The 19,361-nt window shown below is 50.6% G+C and overlaps 1 protein-coding gene across 2 annotated transcripts in view; it reads left to right on the top strand.

The window, feature by feature from the left end:
• The first annotated feature begins 2,151 nt into the window (after positions 1-2,151).
• ANKEF1 (ankyrin repeat and EF-hand domain containing 1) overlaps positions 2,152-19,361 on the top strand; it is a 36,086-nt gene continuing 18,876 nt past the window's right edge. The window contains exons 1-5 of one of the 2 annotated variants that reach the window (XM_078872161.1): positions 2,152-2,402; positions 3,454-3,718; positions 7,256-7,455; positions 9,133-9,282; positions 17,432-17,555. In XM_078872161.1, coding sequence (XP_078728287.1) covers positions 2,232-2,402; positions 3,454-3,718; positions 7,256-7,455; positions 9,133-9,282; positions 17,432-17,555 — 910 coding nt within the window. In that variant the 5' untranslated portion in view covers positions 2,152-2,231. The remainder of the gene's footprint in view (positions 2,403-3,453; positions 3,719-7,255; positions 7,456-9,132; positions 9,283-17,431; positions 17,556-19,361) is intronic. The other variant, XM_078872162.1, reaches the window with a different exon arrangement.

Genomic DNA, 19,361 nt, shown 5'->3' with positions numbered 1-19,361 from the left:
TCCATTAGGCGGGTCCTGTCGGGGGAGACCCGAACCGCGAAGCGAATCTGACGGCGGCCGGGAGAGAGAGAAAACGAGGTTCGGGGAGCAGAGGAGGGAGGGGGCGTGGGTGGACGGCTCCCGCCCAACTCCCCACTGCAAACCTGTCCACCCGTATTTTCCACCCGCCTCTTCCACCCATACCGTCCACCAGAGGTGGGACAAAGTCATTGTTATGCAAGTCCAAGTCGAGTCGCAAGTCATCAAATTCATGACTCGAGTCTGACTCGAGTCCAAGTCACATGACTCGAGTCCACACCTCTGCCGTCCACCACCCGCCTCCTCCATCCATCTCATCCACCCACCGTGCCCGGCTGTGTTGCACCAACACGCGGGTTTTCTCTCGCGTTGTGCTCCCTGTCGTGTGACGGGTGTGACTGCGTGGTGGATGTGACTGCGTGGTGTGATGGGTCTGACTGCGTGGGGTGATGGGTGTGAGTAGTGATGGTGATAATAATATAAAATGTTCACAGTGGCGTTATGTATTCAACTGCATCTGGAGGCGGAGAGATCACGATGTTTTCTGCAAATTAATGATGAGAGTTATACGCGTGGGAGGAAACTGGAGCATCCAGAGAACCCCCGCGTGTTTGCGAGGGGGCAACACTCCATCCCATTAATAAGACACCCATTATATTATTCCGCACTTTGCTATATCGCCTTCTCCTCGCGATCCACGCTCCTCAACTCCCGACGGGAGGGAGTTTCGCACACAACGCTGGCTTACAAGCCACGGATCTAGTCACCGCCGTATGTCTATTGTTGAGTGATTATGGTTGCGGGGTGGTGGTGGTGGCACACGCCTGTAATCTTGCACTGTGGAGGCAGCGAGGGGTTGTTGGATCGAAGAAATAAAAGTCCTGCGAGACTCCGTTCCCGTGGGCATCGAGGAACCACATACCCTGGCTCGCCAGCAGAATGCAGTACAGCAAAGTGTTGCCTTAATATCAGCTGTTCCTTCTGTATGATGGGATAGAGTGTTGCCCCCTCGCATGCGTGGGTTTTCTCCGGGTACTCCGGTTTCTCCACCGCATTATAAACACTTACTAATTGATTGAGAAACTCTTCATATATAGAGAACTGTGGAGCAATTGTTAGCACTTGCTTACCAACTGGCAGCCTTCCAGCTTGGTCTGTGGTTGCTCATCGATTGTGAGATGCAATTTGCATACACGACGGCGCAAACATCTAAAACGTATCAATTGGATTATTTTTTTAGATAGTATAGTGATGGTAGGGTTAAGTGATGGTAGTAATGATGATGATGGCAGTGGTGTGATATTAGGGTTAAATGATGGCAGTGATGGCGCTGGTACTGGATGGTCGTGATGGTCGTGTTAAGTGATGGTAATGATGGCAGGGTTAAGTGATGGTAGTGTTGGTGATTGTAGTGATGGTAGGATTAATTTATGGTCGTGATAGTCGAGTTACGTGATGGTAGTGATGGTAGGATTAAGTGATGGTCGGGTTACGTGATGGCAGTGGTGGTAGTAATGGTGATGGTATTAATGGTAGGGTTAAATGATGGTCGTGTTAGTAATGGTAGTGATGGTAGGGTTAAGTGATGGTAGTGATGGTGATGGTATGATTAAGTGATGGTAGTGATGGTAGGGTTAAGTGATGGTAGTAATGGTGATGGTAAGGTTAAGTGATGGTGATGGTAGGGTTAAGTGATGGTAGTGATAGTAGTGATGGTAGGGTTAAGTGATGGTAGTGATAGTAGTGATGGTAGTGATGGTTAAGTGATGGTAGTGGTGGTAGTGATGGTAGGGTTAAGTGATGGTAGTGGTGGTAGGGTTAGGTTATGGTAGTGATGGTGATGGTAATGGTGGTAGTGATGGTGATGGTTAAGTGATGGTAGTGATGGTGGTAGGGAGTTTTGTAGAGGCCACGTGACGCGCCCGCTTCTCGGGGTCACGTGGGCGGGGTTTTTACGAGGTCAATGGTTTCCGTAGCAACCAGACGCGTGTCGCCGCGTCTCCCCGCGTGTCCGTGTGTCCCCGTGTCTCCCCGTGTCCCCTTGTGTCCCCGTGTCCGCGTCCCTCCGTGTCTCTCCGTTCTCCGTCTCCCTGTGTCTCCCCGTGTCCCCGTGTCCGTGTGTCCCCGTGTGTCCCCCCGTGTGTCCCCGCGTCTCGGAGTGCGGCTATGTAATTGCCGCGTGGCACGGATTGAGCGAGGAGCTCGCCAAGACAATGTGGCACCCGGGCGAGGGGGGCCCTGGCGAGGGGGGCCCTGGCGGCGCGGAGCGGGGAGCAGTGGGGGGCTGCGAGCCGCCAGGAGGCTGGGACGTGGGAGCGCGTCGCCTGCTCACGCTGCACGCCTACAAACTCCTGCAGCTCATCCGCTCCCAGGACGAGGCACAGGTGGGGGGGGGGGGGGCAGCGTGATTGTGATGGTGCTGTGATTGGTGATGGTGCTGTGTGAATGGTGATGCTGTGGTGGTGGTGGTGCTGTGAGTGGTGATGGTGCTGTGTGAGTGGTGATCCTGTGGTGGTGGTGGTGGTGTGAGTGGTGATGGTGCTGTGTGAGTGGTGATCCTGTGGTGGTGGTGGTGTGAGTGGTGATGGTGCTGTGTGAGTGGTGATCCTGTGGTGGTGGTGGTGCTGTGAGTGGTGATGGTGCTGTGTGAGTGGTGATCCTGTGGTGGTGGTGCTGTGAGTGGTGATGGTGCTGTGTGAGTAGTGATGCTGTGGTGGTGGTGGTGTGAGTGGTGATGGTGCTGTGTGAGTGGTGATGCTGTGGTGATACTGTGAGTGGTGGTGCTGTGATGGTGCTGTAAGTGGTGATACTGTGAGTAGCGATGCTGTGATGGTGTTGTGAGTGGTGATGGTGCTGTGTGGTTGGTGATGCTGTGGTGGTGGTGTGAATGGTGATGGTGCTGTGAGTGGTGATACTGTGAGTGGTGGTGCTGTGATGGTGCTGTAAGTGGTGATGCTGTGAGTAGCGATGCTGTGATGGTGTTGTGAGTGGTGATGGTGCTGTGTGGTCGGTGATGCTGTGGTTGTTGGTGTGAGTGGTGATGGTGCTGTGTGAGTGATGATGCTGTGGTGGTGGTGTGAGTGGTGATGGTGCTGTGAGTGGTGATGCTGTGATGGTGTTGTGAGTGGTGATGGTACTGAGTGGTGATACTGTGATGGTGGTGGTGCTGTGTGAGTGGTGATGGTGCTGTATGAGTGGTGATGCTGTGATGGTGCTGTGAGTGGTGATGCTGTGATGGTGCTGTGTGAGTGGTGATGGTGCTGTGAGTGGTGATGCTGTGATGCTGTGAAACACAAATTGACAAAAATGTTTGCCCGTATTGAAACGGCTGTACGCCGTAGGGACCTTAAAACTCTATTTCCCTGTACAAGAATACGGGTAAACCGTATGGTTTGACACGGTATGCAGGCCGATTTAACCTTTGTCCTTCGCAAGGTTCGGAAGCTGTGCCGCCTGGGCTCACCGGACCTGGTGAACGCTGCGGAGCCTGAGACGGGCCAGTGTGGCCTGCACGTGGCGGCCGCCATGAACCTCCACGCCATGTGCACCGTGCTGCTAGCCTTGGGCGCACGACCAGACGTGCAAGACCACCAGGGCTGGAGCCCCGTGATGGTGGCCGCGGCACTGGGCCACGAGTCCGTGGTGGAAGTGCTGGCCGCCGCCAAGGCCAGCATGGCCCTGCTGGACCGCGACGGCAGAGGTATGGCCAAGCGCATCCTTGCCTCGTCACAGCTCTGAACGCTTGCTCTGTGACCGGACTCGTGTTGTTTTAGTCTTTTTTTTTTGATCGCCCACAGGCCCAGAGAACATGAAGCGGCCGGCAAAGTGAACGTAACATAATTAATGTGAATACACGAACCTCTAATGATCACCTCCTGCTCCCTTGTGGACTCATTTCATAATGATGGCTGATGATGATGCTGGTTGTAACCACACTTCCATAGGTAAAGTCACGTAGAAGGGAAGTAATAAAATAATAAAAATGAAACATAATAAAATAATTCTCACGACGTTTCGGCCACAACGCAAGCAGCCGTCCTCAGGTGCCGTCCTCAGGTGACAGACCTGGTGTTCACCTGAAGACGGCTGCTTGCGTTGTGGCCGAAACGTCGTGAGAATTATTTTATTATGTTTTATTTTTATTATTTTATTACTTCCCTTCTACGTGACTTTACCGAAAGAACCAAGAAGATGAATCCCTGCAGTCACGAAAGCTTTAAATTGAAATTTACACTTCCATATCCATTGGAGTGAGATTGCTCTCAGACACACCGGTGCACTGAAGCAATAATCGACACATTTGTTTATGTGACTATTGGCTGTGTTGGGTGGAAGAAGGTTTACGACACACATTTTACTTACGCGATCTGACACTCAAATCAATTAAGAATCAGTGAGTTGAGATTGGGAGAGGTAGGTGGAGAACGAGGCCATGGAAGGTCTAGACAACAGTGAAGTGATGTTGGAGTTCACCCAGGACTGCAATGGGAGCCAAGAGAGGGGTTTGAATATTGGAGTGAAGCTTACTCATTCACAGGTTTGGTTGATAAATCTGGAAGCTGTAATTTTGATTATTTTAAGGTGAGGGATGTCAAGAGGCCGTAGTGTATTGAGTTACAGTATTCCAGTTGGGGTGTGATGAAGGCTTGGATGAGGGTCTCAGCAGACATCGATGGTGTAAGGAAGTGGTGGATCTGGGAGATGTGCAGATGGAGAGAGAAGCCCCTGCAGTGTTCAGAGATGTGAGAGGTGAACAAGAGCTGGGGTTCATTGACAACTCCGTCATAACTGGCACTATTTTCCAACATGATGTCAGGAGTATCGACTGAGAGCATGAGCTTTCAGTCAAGACGTTGCGAATAGGGCCCAATGCATGTAAACTATATTTTTTCTTTCAAGTTCACTCTAACACTGTACACTGTAACTATAGCTGGTAACAAGCTGTACATTCGGAAGATAGACCTACCCATTATTAACAGTATTCAGTGTTTCCGCTATCATTCTCCTTGCCTGGCGGCACGCCAGGCCTACTGAATATTCAAAATAAATTGCTCGTGTTTAGTTTTGAAGTGCTATTTTACAATTGCATAGTCAATTAAATGATACACAATGCAAGAAGCAGAGATTTAAATGTTATTAAGCCCCCTGCCCCCCCAAATATAGACGTCAAACTCTGCCCATAACTGAGAGTAAACTTTTGGATAGTTTGAAGATTTCTAGTATTCATTTGAAGGAATTTTGAATCCAAAGACGAAATGTCAAAAGTCGAGAGTGCGGTGCAGCCATGGCAATGCACAACACAGCTCATGCAGCAATCACAGAGTCATTCGAGTCAGCACTGTTCTCCACGTCACACACCAAGGTTACTAAGCTCTCCCACTTGGGGTGGGAGAAGCATGGGGGTGGGGTGAAGGTGCAGTCAGGCGCATTTCACCTCCGTTGGCTTGCCCAGACTCGTAACACTCGCAACAGCGTGGGGGTTGCATCATACCCCCCCGCCCCCGTCACTCACTTGGTCATGGGTAGTTGACAGCGTGGCCACCTAATTTAGAGCAGTAAGCAGTAATTAATGTGGTAAACGGTAGCAGAAAATGGGCGCTCCAAATGTGGCCCCTGGCTCTGTACAATTAATGTCAGTTGCCTTCGGTTTATAAATTAGAAAGGCGTGTAAAATGTGAAGACTTGGAGGTGGCTAATGACATGTCACTGCTTTGTGATGAAAGAGGTGCCACGGTGGCGAGATGTTAACTACCTCGCTTGGTATACAGGATATCATGGGTTCGATCCCAACTCTAACGCCTGTATATTTTGAGTTTGCATGTTCTCCCCGTGGTCGAGTGGATTTTTCTCCTGGTCCTCTGGTTTTTCCCTCCACATGTAGAAACATGCGTTTAGAGTATTTGGCTAATATAAATTTCAACACGATAAACCACTTAGTTTAGCTATCATTTGTGGCCACGTCGCTTGTGAAAACGAGCGATGTAGATCAGTGGGCTCACCTGGTAACATAAAAATGGTTTAGTTTATCTTTGAGGTCTGAGATCCGGATCTGAATCTGAGTTCTAACCACCCGTGATTAAACTGGGTTGTCAGCCGTAGTGACTTGATGGTTTTAGCCCAGTTACCAACATGCACACACACTAACTGGCCAGCCCGCTCAGCGGTAGAGCAAGCAGCTCACATTTGAAATGTTGTGAGTAAAAGTCCTTATTGGGGGTTGATTTAGTCCATCATCTCTCCAGGGTTGATAAAAATGAGTGCCACTTTTTTGAGAAAGTCAAATGTCGTCTTATGGAACACTCATCCCCACCATAGGAATGCAGAATTTCCACTGCTGGCTCATGGCTGTAAACAAGAGATAAGCACCATCTCAATGCGACTTTGACTTGACCATTGACTGCATAAAAAATAGTTATGTTAAATTAGTTTCTCACATAATTGAGATTTGTTGACAGTAATGCACACTCTTTTAAGGGCATATTGATGGCGTTCCCCTTGTTGCTATGGGAGTGACTCAGAAGTAATTATGTAACATTATCTTCTGCAAGACTTGTGAATGGACAGTTATTCCTCTTTGTCATGATGCCAAAAGCTCAATTTGTGAATCCTGCAATTGGGAAGGAAAACAAGGTGAGTATTTTAGCCTTGTATATTTAGTGCCACGGTGGCGAGATGTTAACTACCTCGCCTGGTATGCAGGAAGTTGTGGGTTCGATCCCGATCCCGATCCCGACCCTGACACCTGTATATTTGGAGTTGGTGTTAGACGCCGTTTGAGAGGAGGCTCACAAGAAAGCTGTCTCTGGTGTGGACCAATTAGTTTCAAGGACAATGCATATATTATCAGTGTATGTTTTTTGTTTGCATTCTAACCACAAGCATTGTGGTTAATGCAGACATGATTCCTTGTAAAATGTTTCAGTTTGGTGTTTTGACATCTTAACACCTGTTTTGTTGCCAGAAAAAAGGGGAAAAACCGAGTATCATATCAGTTTTAGAATAGTTCATTTTAAAAACATTGCTAATCCATTCCTGCTATACAGTACCGCTGACCCAGCTGGCCGGTCATTGGTAACTAGGCTGACACGATTAACTCACTACGCCTCATAACCCAGTTATTATTCACGGGTGGCTGAAACTCGTTGATGATCACATGGTCCGTGTGCGATTTGAGTGAGACGACAAACCCCGGCCACCCTCTCAATATATGAGCATGGCTCTGTGCGGCGTCTTGCAGGCGTTTTCTTCCACTGCCTGCAGCCGTCTCAACGGCACGAGCGCTGCATGCGGCTGGTGCTGCGCGGCGACGCCGATGTGAACTTAGTGTCGCGGGCCGGCACACATGCGCTCTTCCTGGCCGCTCAGCTCGCGGCGATCAGCCCCAACATGAGCCTGCAGCTGCTGCAGCACGGAGCCGACGCCAACGCATCCGACAGCGTGAGTAGCTGTGTCACATGACAGCAAGAGTGAGTACGTACGCACATGTGTGAATGTTGAACTTCTTTCGCACCGTATGTAGCCAACCGTGCTAATCAGAGGTGCGGGAGGAAGGACAACAAACTAAACACGAAAAGCAGTTCTGAAGAAATTAGTTTGTCAATCTAAGGGATTTAAAAGTGTATAGCTCCCAGCGGCTACCTAATATCAGAAGGAAGAGCATTCCAGACGGCCGCAGAAGCGCATCTGAAAGTGCACAGTGCAGCGCCACGTGACAGCAAGCGTGAGTCACTGTCATGTGACAGCATAGTCGAGTGGTTTGCCAGAGAACAATGGAGTTACTGTTTCATGTTACAGCATTAACCACTATATTGTTTGTCATGCGGCAGCAAGCGTTAGTCTATGCGTTATGTGACTACACTCCAGTCACTGGCAATTGATGGAATGTGTTTCTTTCATGCCACAGCATGGGTTGAGTGTCATACAACAACATTATTGAGTTCCTATGTAATGCCACAGGATAAATCACCGTATTACGCGAAAACAAGATGTGCTGTGTGATCGTGGCAGCTTCTCCCTGTGCATGTCAGCGCGCTGGTGCCACGTGGAAACTGTAGCTGTTGGAGTGCCACGGTGGCGAGATGTTAACTACCTTGCCTGGCATACAAGATAGTCGTGGGTTCGATCCCGACCCTGATGGCTGTATATTTAGAGTTTACATGTTCGCTCCGTGGGCGCATGGATTTTTCTCCAGGTCGTCCGTTTTTTATTTCTCCAGGTCTGTTGCTTTTGCAGAAATGCCGCTGAGCATACACGTCAGCAAAATATGTTGTGCTCTGTTCTAATCGGGCTTGCATTGCTTCCGTGCTATGATAGGGTGGTTATCAACGGTTTATGTTGAAGGTCAGTGAGACTTTTTTTATCTGTAAACAGTTGCTGAGTGCAGGCTAATGGGACCAAAACGTCAAACGGCCAGCAACAAACGGCATCATCAAGTTGTAACAGATGGGGGTTGACATGTTTCTTGAATTGAGCAAGGTTATATTATTACCGAGTGTGCAAATGGAGTAAATCGGTGCTAGATCATCAATCAACCCGACTGCTGTTCCTGTTCTTCGAATTCTGTCATGTGCAGTCAGGGAGACACTGGGTGCTCCAGACTAGATAAGACAACATTTGATGGCTGCCAGGAGTGAAGATGTGAATTTCTGAGAGACACTAGCGGCAGTGCTGGACACTGTATTCTATGGGTTGGCTTCAGCGATGACAGTCGCCGTGTGTGCTTAATGGACTCACACTGTGGTTCTGAGTCCATAGGTATTGAGATATCTATTTGTATTCGTATTATGTTTATTTATGCAGTGAATCTCATTCCAATTGTGTAATGTGTGGGTAATTATTCAATGTCGGCTTTTGGCCAATAGCAGTAACACCTCCGATTAGCACGGTAGGCTACGTGTGGTGCGAAGAAAGTTAAACATTGTATGGCTTTTTTTAGTTATGGGAGGAAACCAGAGAACCCGGTGAAAATCCATTCAGGACAGAGAACATACAAACTCCACGCAGAAGAGCGCTCAAATCGGGAGCCGAACCCAGGCCCTTGTTGCTGCATGAGGCGTTACCACTGCACCACCACCACCCTAGCGCCCTTGAAGAGACGCACTGTGCGTGCACCAGGCGACTGGCAGGAGCGCCCTCATGGAGGCCGCCGCGGTAGGGGCCGTCGAGGTGGTGCGGGTGATCCTCCGGCGCGGCGGCGACATGAACGCTCGCGACAAGCAAGGCAGCCACGCCGCGCACCGCGCCGCCCTCAACGGCCACTTCCAGGTATGACCGTCGGGCACAGGGGCCTGGCGCGCGTGGAGCCTCGCTTGCCAACAACACGGCCAGAAAGAGGCCGCGTTGCGTGCGCTTACCGGTGCACACATGCCCACGTTACCCTGCATCACGAGGCAACGCGTGAAGCAGCAGCAGTCGCCCTCAGTAAAGTCGGTGTCAGGGTGTGAACGCCGGAGTTTGTGCGCTGGGTGCATATGTACACTGTGGATCTGTGTGTGTCTGCGTGGTGCCTGTAAACTGAGTGCATGCATACCCTGTGTGTGTGTGCATGGTGCCTGTGCACTGGGTGTAATTGTATGCTAGGTGCATGTGTGCCCTGTGTTTGCATGTGTTGCATGTGCACCCTGCCTGTGTGTGTGTGTTGTATGTGTTCCCTGTGTTTTTGTCTGAAAAGGTGTTGCATATGTATCCTGTGTGTGTATGTGTTGCATGTGTACCCTATGTGTGTGCCTGAAAAGGTGTTGCATGTGTATCCTGTGTGTGTATATGTTGCATGTGTACCCTGTGTGTGTGCATGTGTTGTATGTGTAGTGGGGAGCGGTAGTGTAGCGGTTAGTGCGCTGCGCTACGAACCTGGTGACCCAGGTTCAAATTCCCGCTCACGGCCAACACCGGTGACGATTATCTGAACCAGTCCTGGACCTCCCCTACGTCGACTCAGCCTCAAATGAGTACCTGGTGCGATGTGTAAACATCGCCACTGGGAAGACAAAGGCGGCCGGGCACAGTGTTGGCCACCCACCAACCTCGTGTGCCATGCCGGCCTTTATAGGTGCTTGTTAACAGCACTTGCCCCTAGAGTATGTTAAGGCTATAGGGGGATCTTTGTTTTTGTATGTGTACACTGTGTGTGCATGTGTAATGAGTTCAAGGAGAGTAGAGACGGCTTGTAGAGGCAACATGTTTATTCCAATAACAACAGTAATGATCCCTAACACAAAGGGGTAGCGGCCCCTCCACCCGATATTTGTAGAGGTATAGCCTCGGGCTAGCATGCCCTATCACTGGGGCTACGTACTCTCAGCCCTCCAGCTAAGGGGTCCTAGGGGAGGCTAGTTGACCCGACCCAGCCATGGTCTTCGAGTCCCGACCACTGGCCCACTCGGTCCCGGCCCTTAGAAGGACATCGGGGTTCCCAGGGTCCTAGCCTAAGCAGGTCTTCAGTCTTCAGCTTGACGATGACTGCCGGACCCATCCAGAAGTCCGGCTTTTATACCCGTTTCAGGGTCTCCCCGCCCCTAGCCACGCCTCCCTTCTGGAACTTTCTAGGGGGCTCGAGAATATCCCCCCAGCCCCTCTCTTTGGGGTCTGGGGAGCCCTGTTGGCCCAACGGGCCAACTCATCTCACCCATTCGTTATACCACCCCCCATTGACACATGCCTGCTACTACAGGTAAAGATGCATGGGAAATGTACAGAGCCCAACCACGCTACTACACGTGTGAACTGTGTGTGTGCATGTGTTGCATGTGCACACTGTTTGTATGAGAAAGTGTTGCATGTGTACCCTGTGTGCATGTGTACACAGTGTATGTGTGCATGTGTAACGGTGTTATTTGGCAAAGATGCGCCGTTCCCATGCAGTTGCCGGCAGTAATGGCTACACGCCGATAGGGAACAATCGAGGGGCTGAGCCCCAGTATGAGAGACTATGGGCCATAGGACCCAGTGGTTACCCTATGGATCGTTATGTTACAGGGACAGACCCCAGGAGAAGAACTGGGGGATGACATCACTCCCAGATCCTTCTCGAAGGTTCGGAAGGAAGGCGTGGCTAGGGCGAGGCGAGCCACGGGCCGAGGATAAAAGCCGGACCCTGAACGGTCCGAGTTAGTCGCCGTCCAGCTGAAGACAAAAAGCTCCTGAAGATTGAAGAGCCCAAGGGCAGAGCCGTACCCAAGCCATACCCCTGGCAAGGGACGGCTCAGTTTATATACCAGTGAAGATCCAAGCTCTACTCAAGGAGAACTTATAGTTAGCCAGTGAGAGGCGTATTAGTCTGGAGTGCACACTCTCCATAGTGTATCGGGTGTGAGGGGCTGTACCCCTCTGTGTTCACTGTTAATTGTTCAAATAAACCTGTGTTGCCTCAGATAAGTTTCCTCTCTGTCATTGAACCCACTACGCATGTGTTGCATGTGTAGTGGGTTCGAATTAGGTGCACACACACGCAGCTTGGAGGCAACACTATTTATTAACGGTAAGTAATATAACACTGTACATGAGGTGGTGACCACCTTCCTCAACTCACTAACACTCTGGAACACGACACAGACTGGACCAGGCAGGCAATGGCCTGCCTGGCCCAGGACGACGACTCGGGACTTGACGACCGATGATGTCTTCATATTGGAGTACAGTACTACAGCCTCGCTCTGCGTTCACACCACGCTTATATCTGCTTTTGCGTGGCTGGCTCTGCCCCGGCGTGGCTGGCTCTCTCCAGGCCACGCCTCCCTTCCCAGGACACGCCTCACTTCCCCCACCTCTGGGAAGGTCTGGATCCCTTCACCATGTGACCCCCCAGGCACCCCCTTGGGGCCCCCAGCCTTCGTACGGGCCGACACAGTAGTGACCGTTCTATGTCACTACATCACCCCCCCCTGTATAAACACACAGCCGTCCCCGGCTGTAACACAACTGTGAAACATCGAAAAGGTGTGCCTCCGAACCAGCAACATCAATAAATGACCAGCGACCGATAAGAAATACAATCACGTAATATATACAGAATCGACGAGGGTAAAAGGGAACCGCATAGAAAACGGGGAATTAACAACAAATATACATGAAAACTGGCTAACCCACTTACGCTCCAGCACAGCCTCCCCGTGAGAACCACTCATGCACCGACATGTGAGTGTGGCCATTGGAACGACGGCGTAGGCAATGAGCAAGGAGTCTGAGAGGCATGTAGAGCAGCCAGTCTTCAACGAGTCCATGTAGCCGGGCCTGGGGAACCAGAAGCGGCCCAAAGGGCACGGCCCCTCCCCCCAGGAGTCAGAACAGGAGGAGCAGGAGTAGCTGACGCATGCTCCACTCCCCCCCCAGTCCATAGCCGGTCGGCATAACCGGCGACTCCAAGGTGCCAGGTAGATACTGCCTCCTGTGACGAGAACCAAACCCTCCTGAGGCATCACTCAACGAACACTCGCCTCCGCTCTTCGGACATGACAGTCACCCGTTAGCACCCCCCCCGCCTTTCCGACGTGGCGTCACAACCAGTAGCACGCGTCGGCCATATCGGGGGGGGGAATTTCCATGTTACCACCCCACCGCCTTTCCGACGCGGCGTCACAACCAGTAGCACGCGTCGGCCATATCGGGGGGGAAATTTCCATGTTACCACCCCACCGCCTTTCCGACGCGGCGTCACAACCAGTAGCACGCGTCGGCCATATCGGGGGGATTTTAACCCAGTCTCTCTCCAAGACTCGCATCGCAGCATATAGCTGTACCGACCGAGCTGAGACGACCCAGTCTCTCTCCAAGACTCGCATCGCAGCATATAGCTGTACCGACCGAGCTGAGACGACCCAGTCTCTCTCCAAGACTCGCATCGCAGCATATAGCTGTACTGACCGAGCTGAGACGACCCATCGTTCACTCACTGCACAACATGCACCCTAACAACTGAGGGATACAGTCCCAACGTAACAGGACAACTCCACCTGAACCTTACGAATCTCCAGCCCACTGTTTCAACGCACCTCGGAGTGTCTCACTCTCCGGGCCGTCAGGTCAAGCCATCAGACACAGCATGATGGGACCACACTCTGAGCCATGTGAGCGCACAGCCCACTAGGCTAGACAAACCACGGAGTGTCTCGATCTCCGGGCTGTCAGGTCAAGCCGTCAGACACAGCATGACGGGACCACACTCTCTGAGCCACGTGAGCGCACAGCCCACTAGGCTAGACAAGCCACGGAGTGTCTCGATCTCCGGGCTGTCAGGTCAAGCCGTCAAGACACAGCATGACGGGACCACAATGTTCGTGTTAGACACGCAACTCTCACTGGGCCATCCTGGTCAGGATCTGCGCCCCAAGATAAGTGACAGCCAGCACCACAATTCCAAATCCCTGGCAGCATGTCACCATCGCAATTTAACACCATCACAACACATAAAATTTGAATTATGATCCCCCACAGAACTGATCCAATGCCGAACAGGTACGCACAATTTGTGACGATCCCGAATATTCAATGGTCACAACAATACACCTCACATCCCGTATCCGTACACATCATCTCCGAGACTCGCATTGCAGCATGCAGCTGTACCAACCGAGTGGAGAGAGCAACGCAATTTGACGGCAATTAACAGAAACGCACCCCCGATCTATGTAGAACACAAGGGGCATTCCCACACAAAAGACATCATCTGTGCAACAACGGACAGGAACCAACCAGTGAGTTTGAAACAAACCGAACCTGTCATTTCAAAATCCCCTTCAACATTAACCATGGGACTCAGGGCATTCGAATTTTGAGAGCAAAAAAACTATACACAAACCCCAAGAATCGCCGAATTGATTAATACAGTATATGCAGTATACGAAGTTCGTACAGTCAATCATTTTGCGCAATGCTCCATCCAGTCCCCACATGGCAACACACACAATCAATACTCCAGACAATCCGTACATAGTAAATAATCACAAGCAAGTACCCAACAGTCCATACACTGTTAACAATTCCAAGCAAAGCTCCATACGGTCTGTACCTTGGCAACAATGACGATCAAAGTTTCTTACAGTTACACGTGACAATCACGAGCGAAACTCCATACAGTATACACAATAACAATGGCGATTTCGCAACAAAACGATGTAACAACACGAGGCATTAACACGGCAACCTACAGGATATCAACAGAGCTCGGGACACCCAACAACGAATTAATCATTAACTACACCCAGAAGATACCGATCTCGACGCCGTAATTAACAACAACACTTGTTACAAGCAGACACCCGCATGGAAGCCGCGTCAATTTATCACGCACACAACCGGACGAACACGCTCCGCAAACCAGCGAGTAAAAAAAACACCCGCGATCGCAACCCGGCACACGCAAGATGGGCGAAGTTATTATTATTTTTCTTGGGGACGGGTCCTTGTCATGTCACGACTCGCCTGGCGACTGTGAATAGCGGAGGGCGGCAAGGTGGAGCACTGGGACGGCCCGAAGAATCTTTCATGGTGAACACGGCCTGTTCTTGCGAACCCATCCACCTCTCGCGCTCGAGCAGAAGACTGGAACTCCCCCTCTGCAGGCGTTGATGTCGGCGAGAGCGGCATTTCGGCAGCAGGAGCGGCGTTTTGGCGGGAACCGCGACCCGACCAGCCGCCGAGTTGGCGGGAGCGGTGTTTTGGCGGGAACCGCGACCCGACCAGCCCTCGAGTTGGCGGGAGCTGCGTTTTGGCGGGAACCACACCCCGACCAGGCGCCGAGTTGGCTGGAGCGGCGTTTTGGCGGGAACCGCGCCCCGACCAGCCGCCGAAATGGCGGGCCCACCGCGTGGCCCGCATGCCCGGGCCTCCCCCGCCAGCCCCCGCAGCGACGATGGTGTCCTCTCCCCGCGGCTCCGTCGCTCCGTTCCCGACGGCGGCGAAGCAGCAGTGCGATGCCAGTCCCGCCGCTCCGCGTGCAGCGCCATCTCTCTCTCTCTCTGTCACCGGGGCTGCCATCCCCGGGGGCTGTCCGAAGGATGGTCGTCACACTGTCCCTGTTGTACGAAGGCGTCCAGGTGAGTTTATATTTGTTTTTCGTGTGCCCATTTTACTTCCCTAGGATAACACCTAGCAATATTTATTTTCCACCTTCTGACGCCAAATGTAGTGGGTTCGAATTAGGTGCACACACACGCAGCTTGGAGGCAACACTATTTATTAACGGTAAGTAATATAACACTGTACATGAGGTGGTGACCACCTTCCTCAACTCACTAACACTCTGGAACACGACACAGACTGGACCAGGCAGGCAACGGCCTGCCTGGCCCAGGACGGCGACTCGGGACTTGACGACCGATGATGTCTTCACTTTGGAGTACAGTACTACAGCCTCGCTCTGCGTTCACACCACGCTTATATCTGCTTTTGCGTGGCTGGCTCCGCCCCGGCGTGGCTGGCTCTCTTCAGGCCTCGCCTCCCTTCCCAGGACACGCCTCACTTCCCCCACCTCTGGGAAGGTCCGGATCCCTTCACCACGTGACCCCCCAGGCACCCCCTTGGGGCCCCCAGCCTTTGTACGGGCCGACACAGTAGTGACCGTTCTATGTCACTACACATGTGTACACAGTGTACGCATGCAATGCATGCATACACAGTGTGTATCTGCATGTGTTGCATGTGTACCCTCTGTGTGTTGCATGTGTACTCTCTCTGTGTGTATGTGTTGCATGTGTACACAGTGTGTGCATGTGTTGCATATGTAAACTGTGTTTAACACGTAGGCTTTCACAACCAATATCATCTACAAAATAGCTGTTTTTGGGTTAAATCGTGTAAATATAAATGTGTCGTTAAACCCACCACCACCCGACACAGTCAATTGGTAAGGTTTGTCACGTAAACAGATCATGAAATTCGTTACTATTGTAGTGAGTCCAACTGAGTCGCAGATGTTGTTCTTTAGAGGCAACACTTTTATTGTAACATCAATGCGCTAACACAAACGGGTAACTGCCCCTTCATCAGATACTGCCTAGAGTGGTGACCACCCAGCTAACTACACTATATGTAGGAGTTACAGCTACGAAGGATCAGACCCTCACTCGGGTCTCCGACCACGTGTTGATGCCTCGTAGAGCTTCCATCTTGTAGACGTGGAGCTTCCAGCTTGTAGAACGAAGCACCCCGGTCCCTCCCAGGGACCCATCTTATATCCCCCTGGGTCGGGGTCGCTCCGCCCTTGGCTCCGCCCGCCTTCTCGAGCGTTCTAACTCCCTCTCCATTCCTCTCGAGAGCTCTCCCCGGACACGGGATCACCCCCCCCCCCCCCCACATGGGGCCCTCTCTGTGGACACTCCGGATCACGTGTCTATGGGGTCAACCAGAGTGCCATGGCCCGGGGCAACCAAGCCCCTGGGCTGACACTCTCCCACTCCCCATTGTGGGAGCCCGCGCTACACCCAGCGCTCACCAAGCCCCGCTAGGGCTGGTACTACACCCAACTACGGGGTGTACGCGATGACGGTGCATCACACGCCGTGCTGTGCTAGAGCCGGCCTCACACAGCAACCCACCCGGTGCTGTCCGCGATGTAGGAACATCGCACACCACGGCCCTCTCAGGCCGGCACCATACAGTGACATCCCTGATGTCACTACACTATAACAGCACACCGGTGTGTTGGAGAGCAAATCCACAACATTTACAATCTTGAGTACAACGTTTCGCTAGTAATTACAACCAGTATCATCAGGGGCCAGCCAGATTTGTGGATAAATCCTCCTGTTTCTTTCCTTAAATAGAGGGACGAATGTGATGACGTCACTTGTGAGCCCTTCTTGTGCAAAGTGGGGGGGGGGGATTCATGAATGGATGTAAACTGTGTGTGTGCATGATAATCGGTTTTTCCCCTTTTTCTGGCAACAAAACAGGTGTTAAGATGTTAAAACACCAAACTGAAACCTTTTACAAGGAATCATGTCTGCATTAACCACAATGCTTGTGGTCAGAATGCAAACAAAAAACATACTCTGATAATATATACATTGTCCTTGAAACTGATTGGTGCACACCAGATACAGCTTTTTTTTAGCCTCGTCTCAAACCGCGTCCTTTATTGGCGTCGTCTGGTCTAACACCGTTTGAGACCAGGCTCAAAAGAAAGCTGTCTCTGGCGTGGACCAATCAGTTTCAAAGACAATGCATATATTATCAGAGTACGTTTTTTGCATTCTGACCACAAGTATTGTGGTTAATGCAGATATGATTCCTTGTAAAAGGTTTCAGTTTGGTGTTTTAGCATTTTAACACCTGTTTTGTTGCCAGAAAAAAGAGGAAAACCCTATTATCATATTTTGGTACTGGCAAAGGAGGTCCCATGATGTGTGTGTGTGCATGTTTTGCATGTGTACACTGTGCGTGTGAGAAGGTGTTGCATGTGTACCCCGTATGTGTGAAGGTGGTGCAGGTGCTCGCGGCAATGGGAGCAGACTTGGGCTTGGTTGCTCTCGATGGCAGCACGGCACTGCACCTCGCCGCACTGAAAGGCCACACAGTCTGCTGCCGCTTCCTGGCCCAGCGAGGCGAGGACCGCGTTCTGTGCTCCATCTATTTACGAGAGGCTTCTGCGACATGCGTGCAGCACTTAGAAAGTGCCGAGGTCGCCAGGTGCTTTAGGAGTACTGAGCAAGCCGACAATCTGGCCGACTGCACAAACAAGGAAAATCTGTTTAATTGTGTTTTTTCACTTAATTTTGGCTAGATGTATCTCTCCCCTCTACTTTGTACACGTTTCAGTTTTTGGTCCATTTTCTTCCACTGGCGTTCACGTTTAAGATCCACATCACAGGAGGAAGTACGCATTCAGTAAAAAAAAAGTACTTCCAAGCGCACATCCAGAAGTGTTTCACAAACCATTACGTACGCACGATTTTACTTCCTTGTTTAATGTTCCTCTTGACTTAAAGCTTTCGTGACTGCAGGAATTCATATTCGTTGGGTCTTTCAGTAAAGCACGTAGACAGAAAAAATAATACAAATAATAACAATATCACGACGTTTTGATCGCAACATAAGCAATCGTCATCAGGTGAAAAGAGAGGGAAAGCTGCTGAGGCATGCTGTTTAGGTCATAACTGGCTGTGATGTTCCCTTCCTACCTACCTATGTTAGCAGTTATTTTCGACTCTCTGAGTTACATTCACTAACACAGCCACCGTTAGCTGTGTTAGTAAATGGCGGCTTGCCATCCTTTTCCACCTCCATGTGGCGATGGCTCTTTCCTAGCTCTCTCCATGCTTACATTTACAAGCATCTCTAAACCTTTGTAAACAGCTCTTTGATTGGTGTAGACCTACTACCGGTTACGGAGACCTCTCCTACATTAACATTAGCTGCCCTGCCCATCTCTAAACCTTTATAAACAGCCTGCCTCAGCAGCTTTCCCCCTCTTTTTTCAGCTGATGACGATTGCTTGTGTTGCGATCGAAACGTGATATTGTTATTACTTTTATTATTTTTTCTATCTACGTGGCTTTACCGAAAGACCCAAAGAATATAACGTTCCTCTTTTACTCATGGGTCCACGATCACTCATGACTACTGCCACTGTGAAGGACTGAGGCACGAGTGTGACGCCTATGCAATGAACATTTCTCTGTAGCAGCACACACGGTGAAGTGTATCCCTGATGTGGACACAAAGGCCGCTTGAAGGAACCTCAGAAGTAGTTCTGTAATATCTTCTACGCGCGCGGTTGAGGCACCGCTGTGCAAGAGATCCAAAAGCATTCTTAGTCTCATGACGTGACACCGATAATGCACGGTTGATACAATTGGGGAAAACAATACACGTACAGTTGTACTTCAATGGCATCTCAAGATGCTTACAAATACTGGACACCTGTGAAAAAGAGCTTCATGGCTCAACGGATGTCTCCAGGATAAGTAGAGATTCTGCTTCTGATCTGATTCAATCGTACAAATTAACAGAAAATGTTCAGTAAAGTAAACAAAGGATAAAGAACAGGGGCATGACTGAGTGGTAGCGAGTTGACAGATTCAGCTTATTTTATTTATCACACGGATGATCCCGTTTACCAGGGAGGTCCCTGGTTCGTGAGCACAGCAACAACAACAAAACAAAGACAACAAACATCCACATTGTACCAGGTCCTTAAGGACTTTTGCGTAGGTTTGCAGCTTCAATTCGTTAGTCCGTTAACGTCGTTGGGTGTATGGACCACAAATATTACATCTCGTCCGCTTCATGGTGGATCTTAAATAAGTCATTCGATTAACAGCCATTGTATGCTGGCGTCATGGTCAACACTTGCCAAATTTAAGAAAATTACTCGCAAACCAATTAATCTGGAAACAATGCAATTGTCG

This window comes from Lampetra fluviatilis, chromosome 33, assembly GCF_964198595.1.
Source record: "Lampetra fluviatilis chromosome 33, kcLamFluv1.1, whole genome shotgun sequence".
Taxonomy (NCBI): Eukaryota; Metazoa; Chordata; class Hyperoartia; order Petromyzontiformes; family Petromyzontidae; genus Lampetra; species Lampetra fluviatilis.
This window is presented reverse-complemented; position numbering and strand designations above follow the sequence as displayed.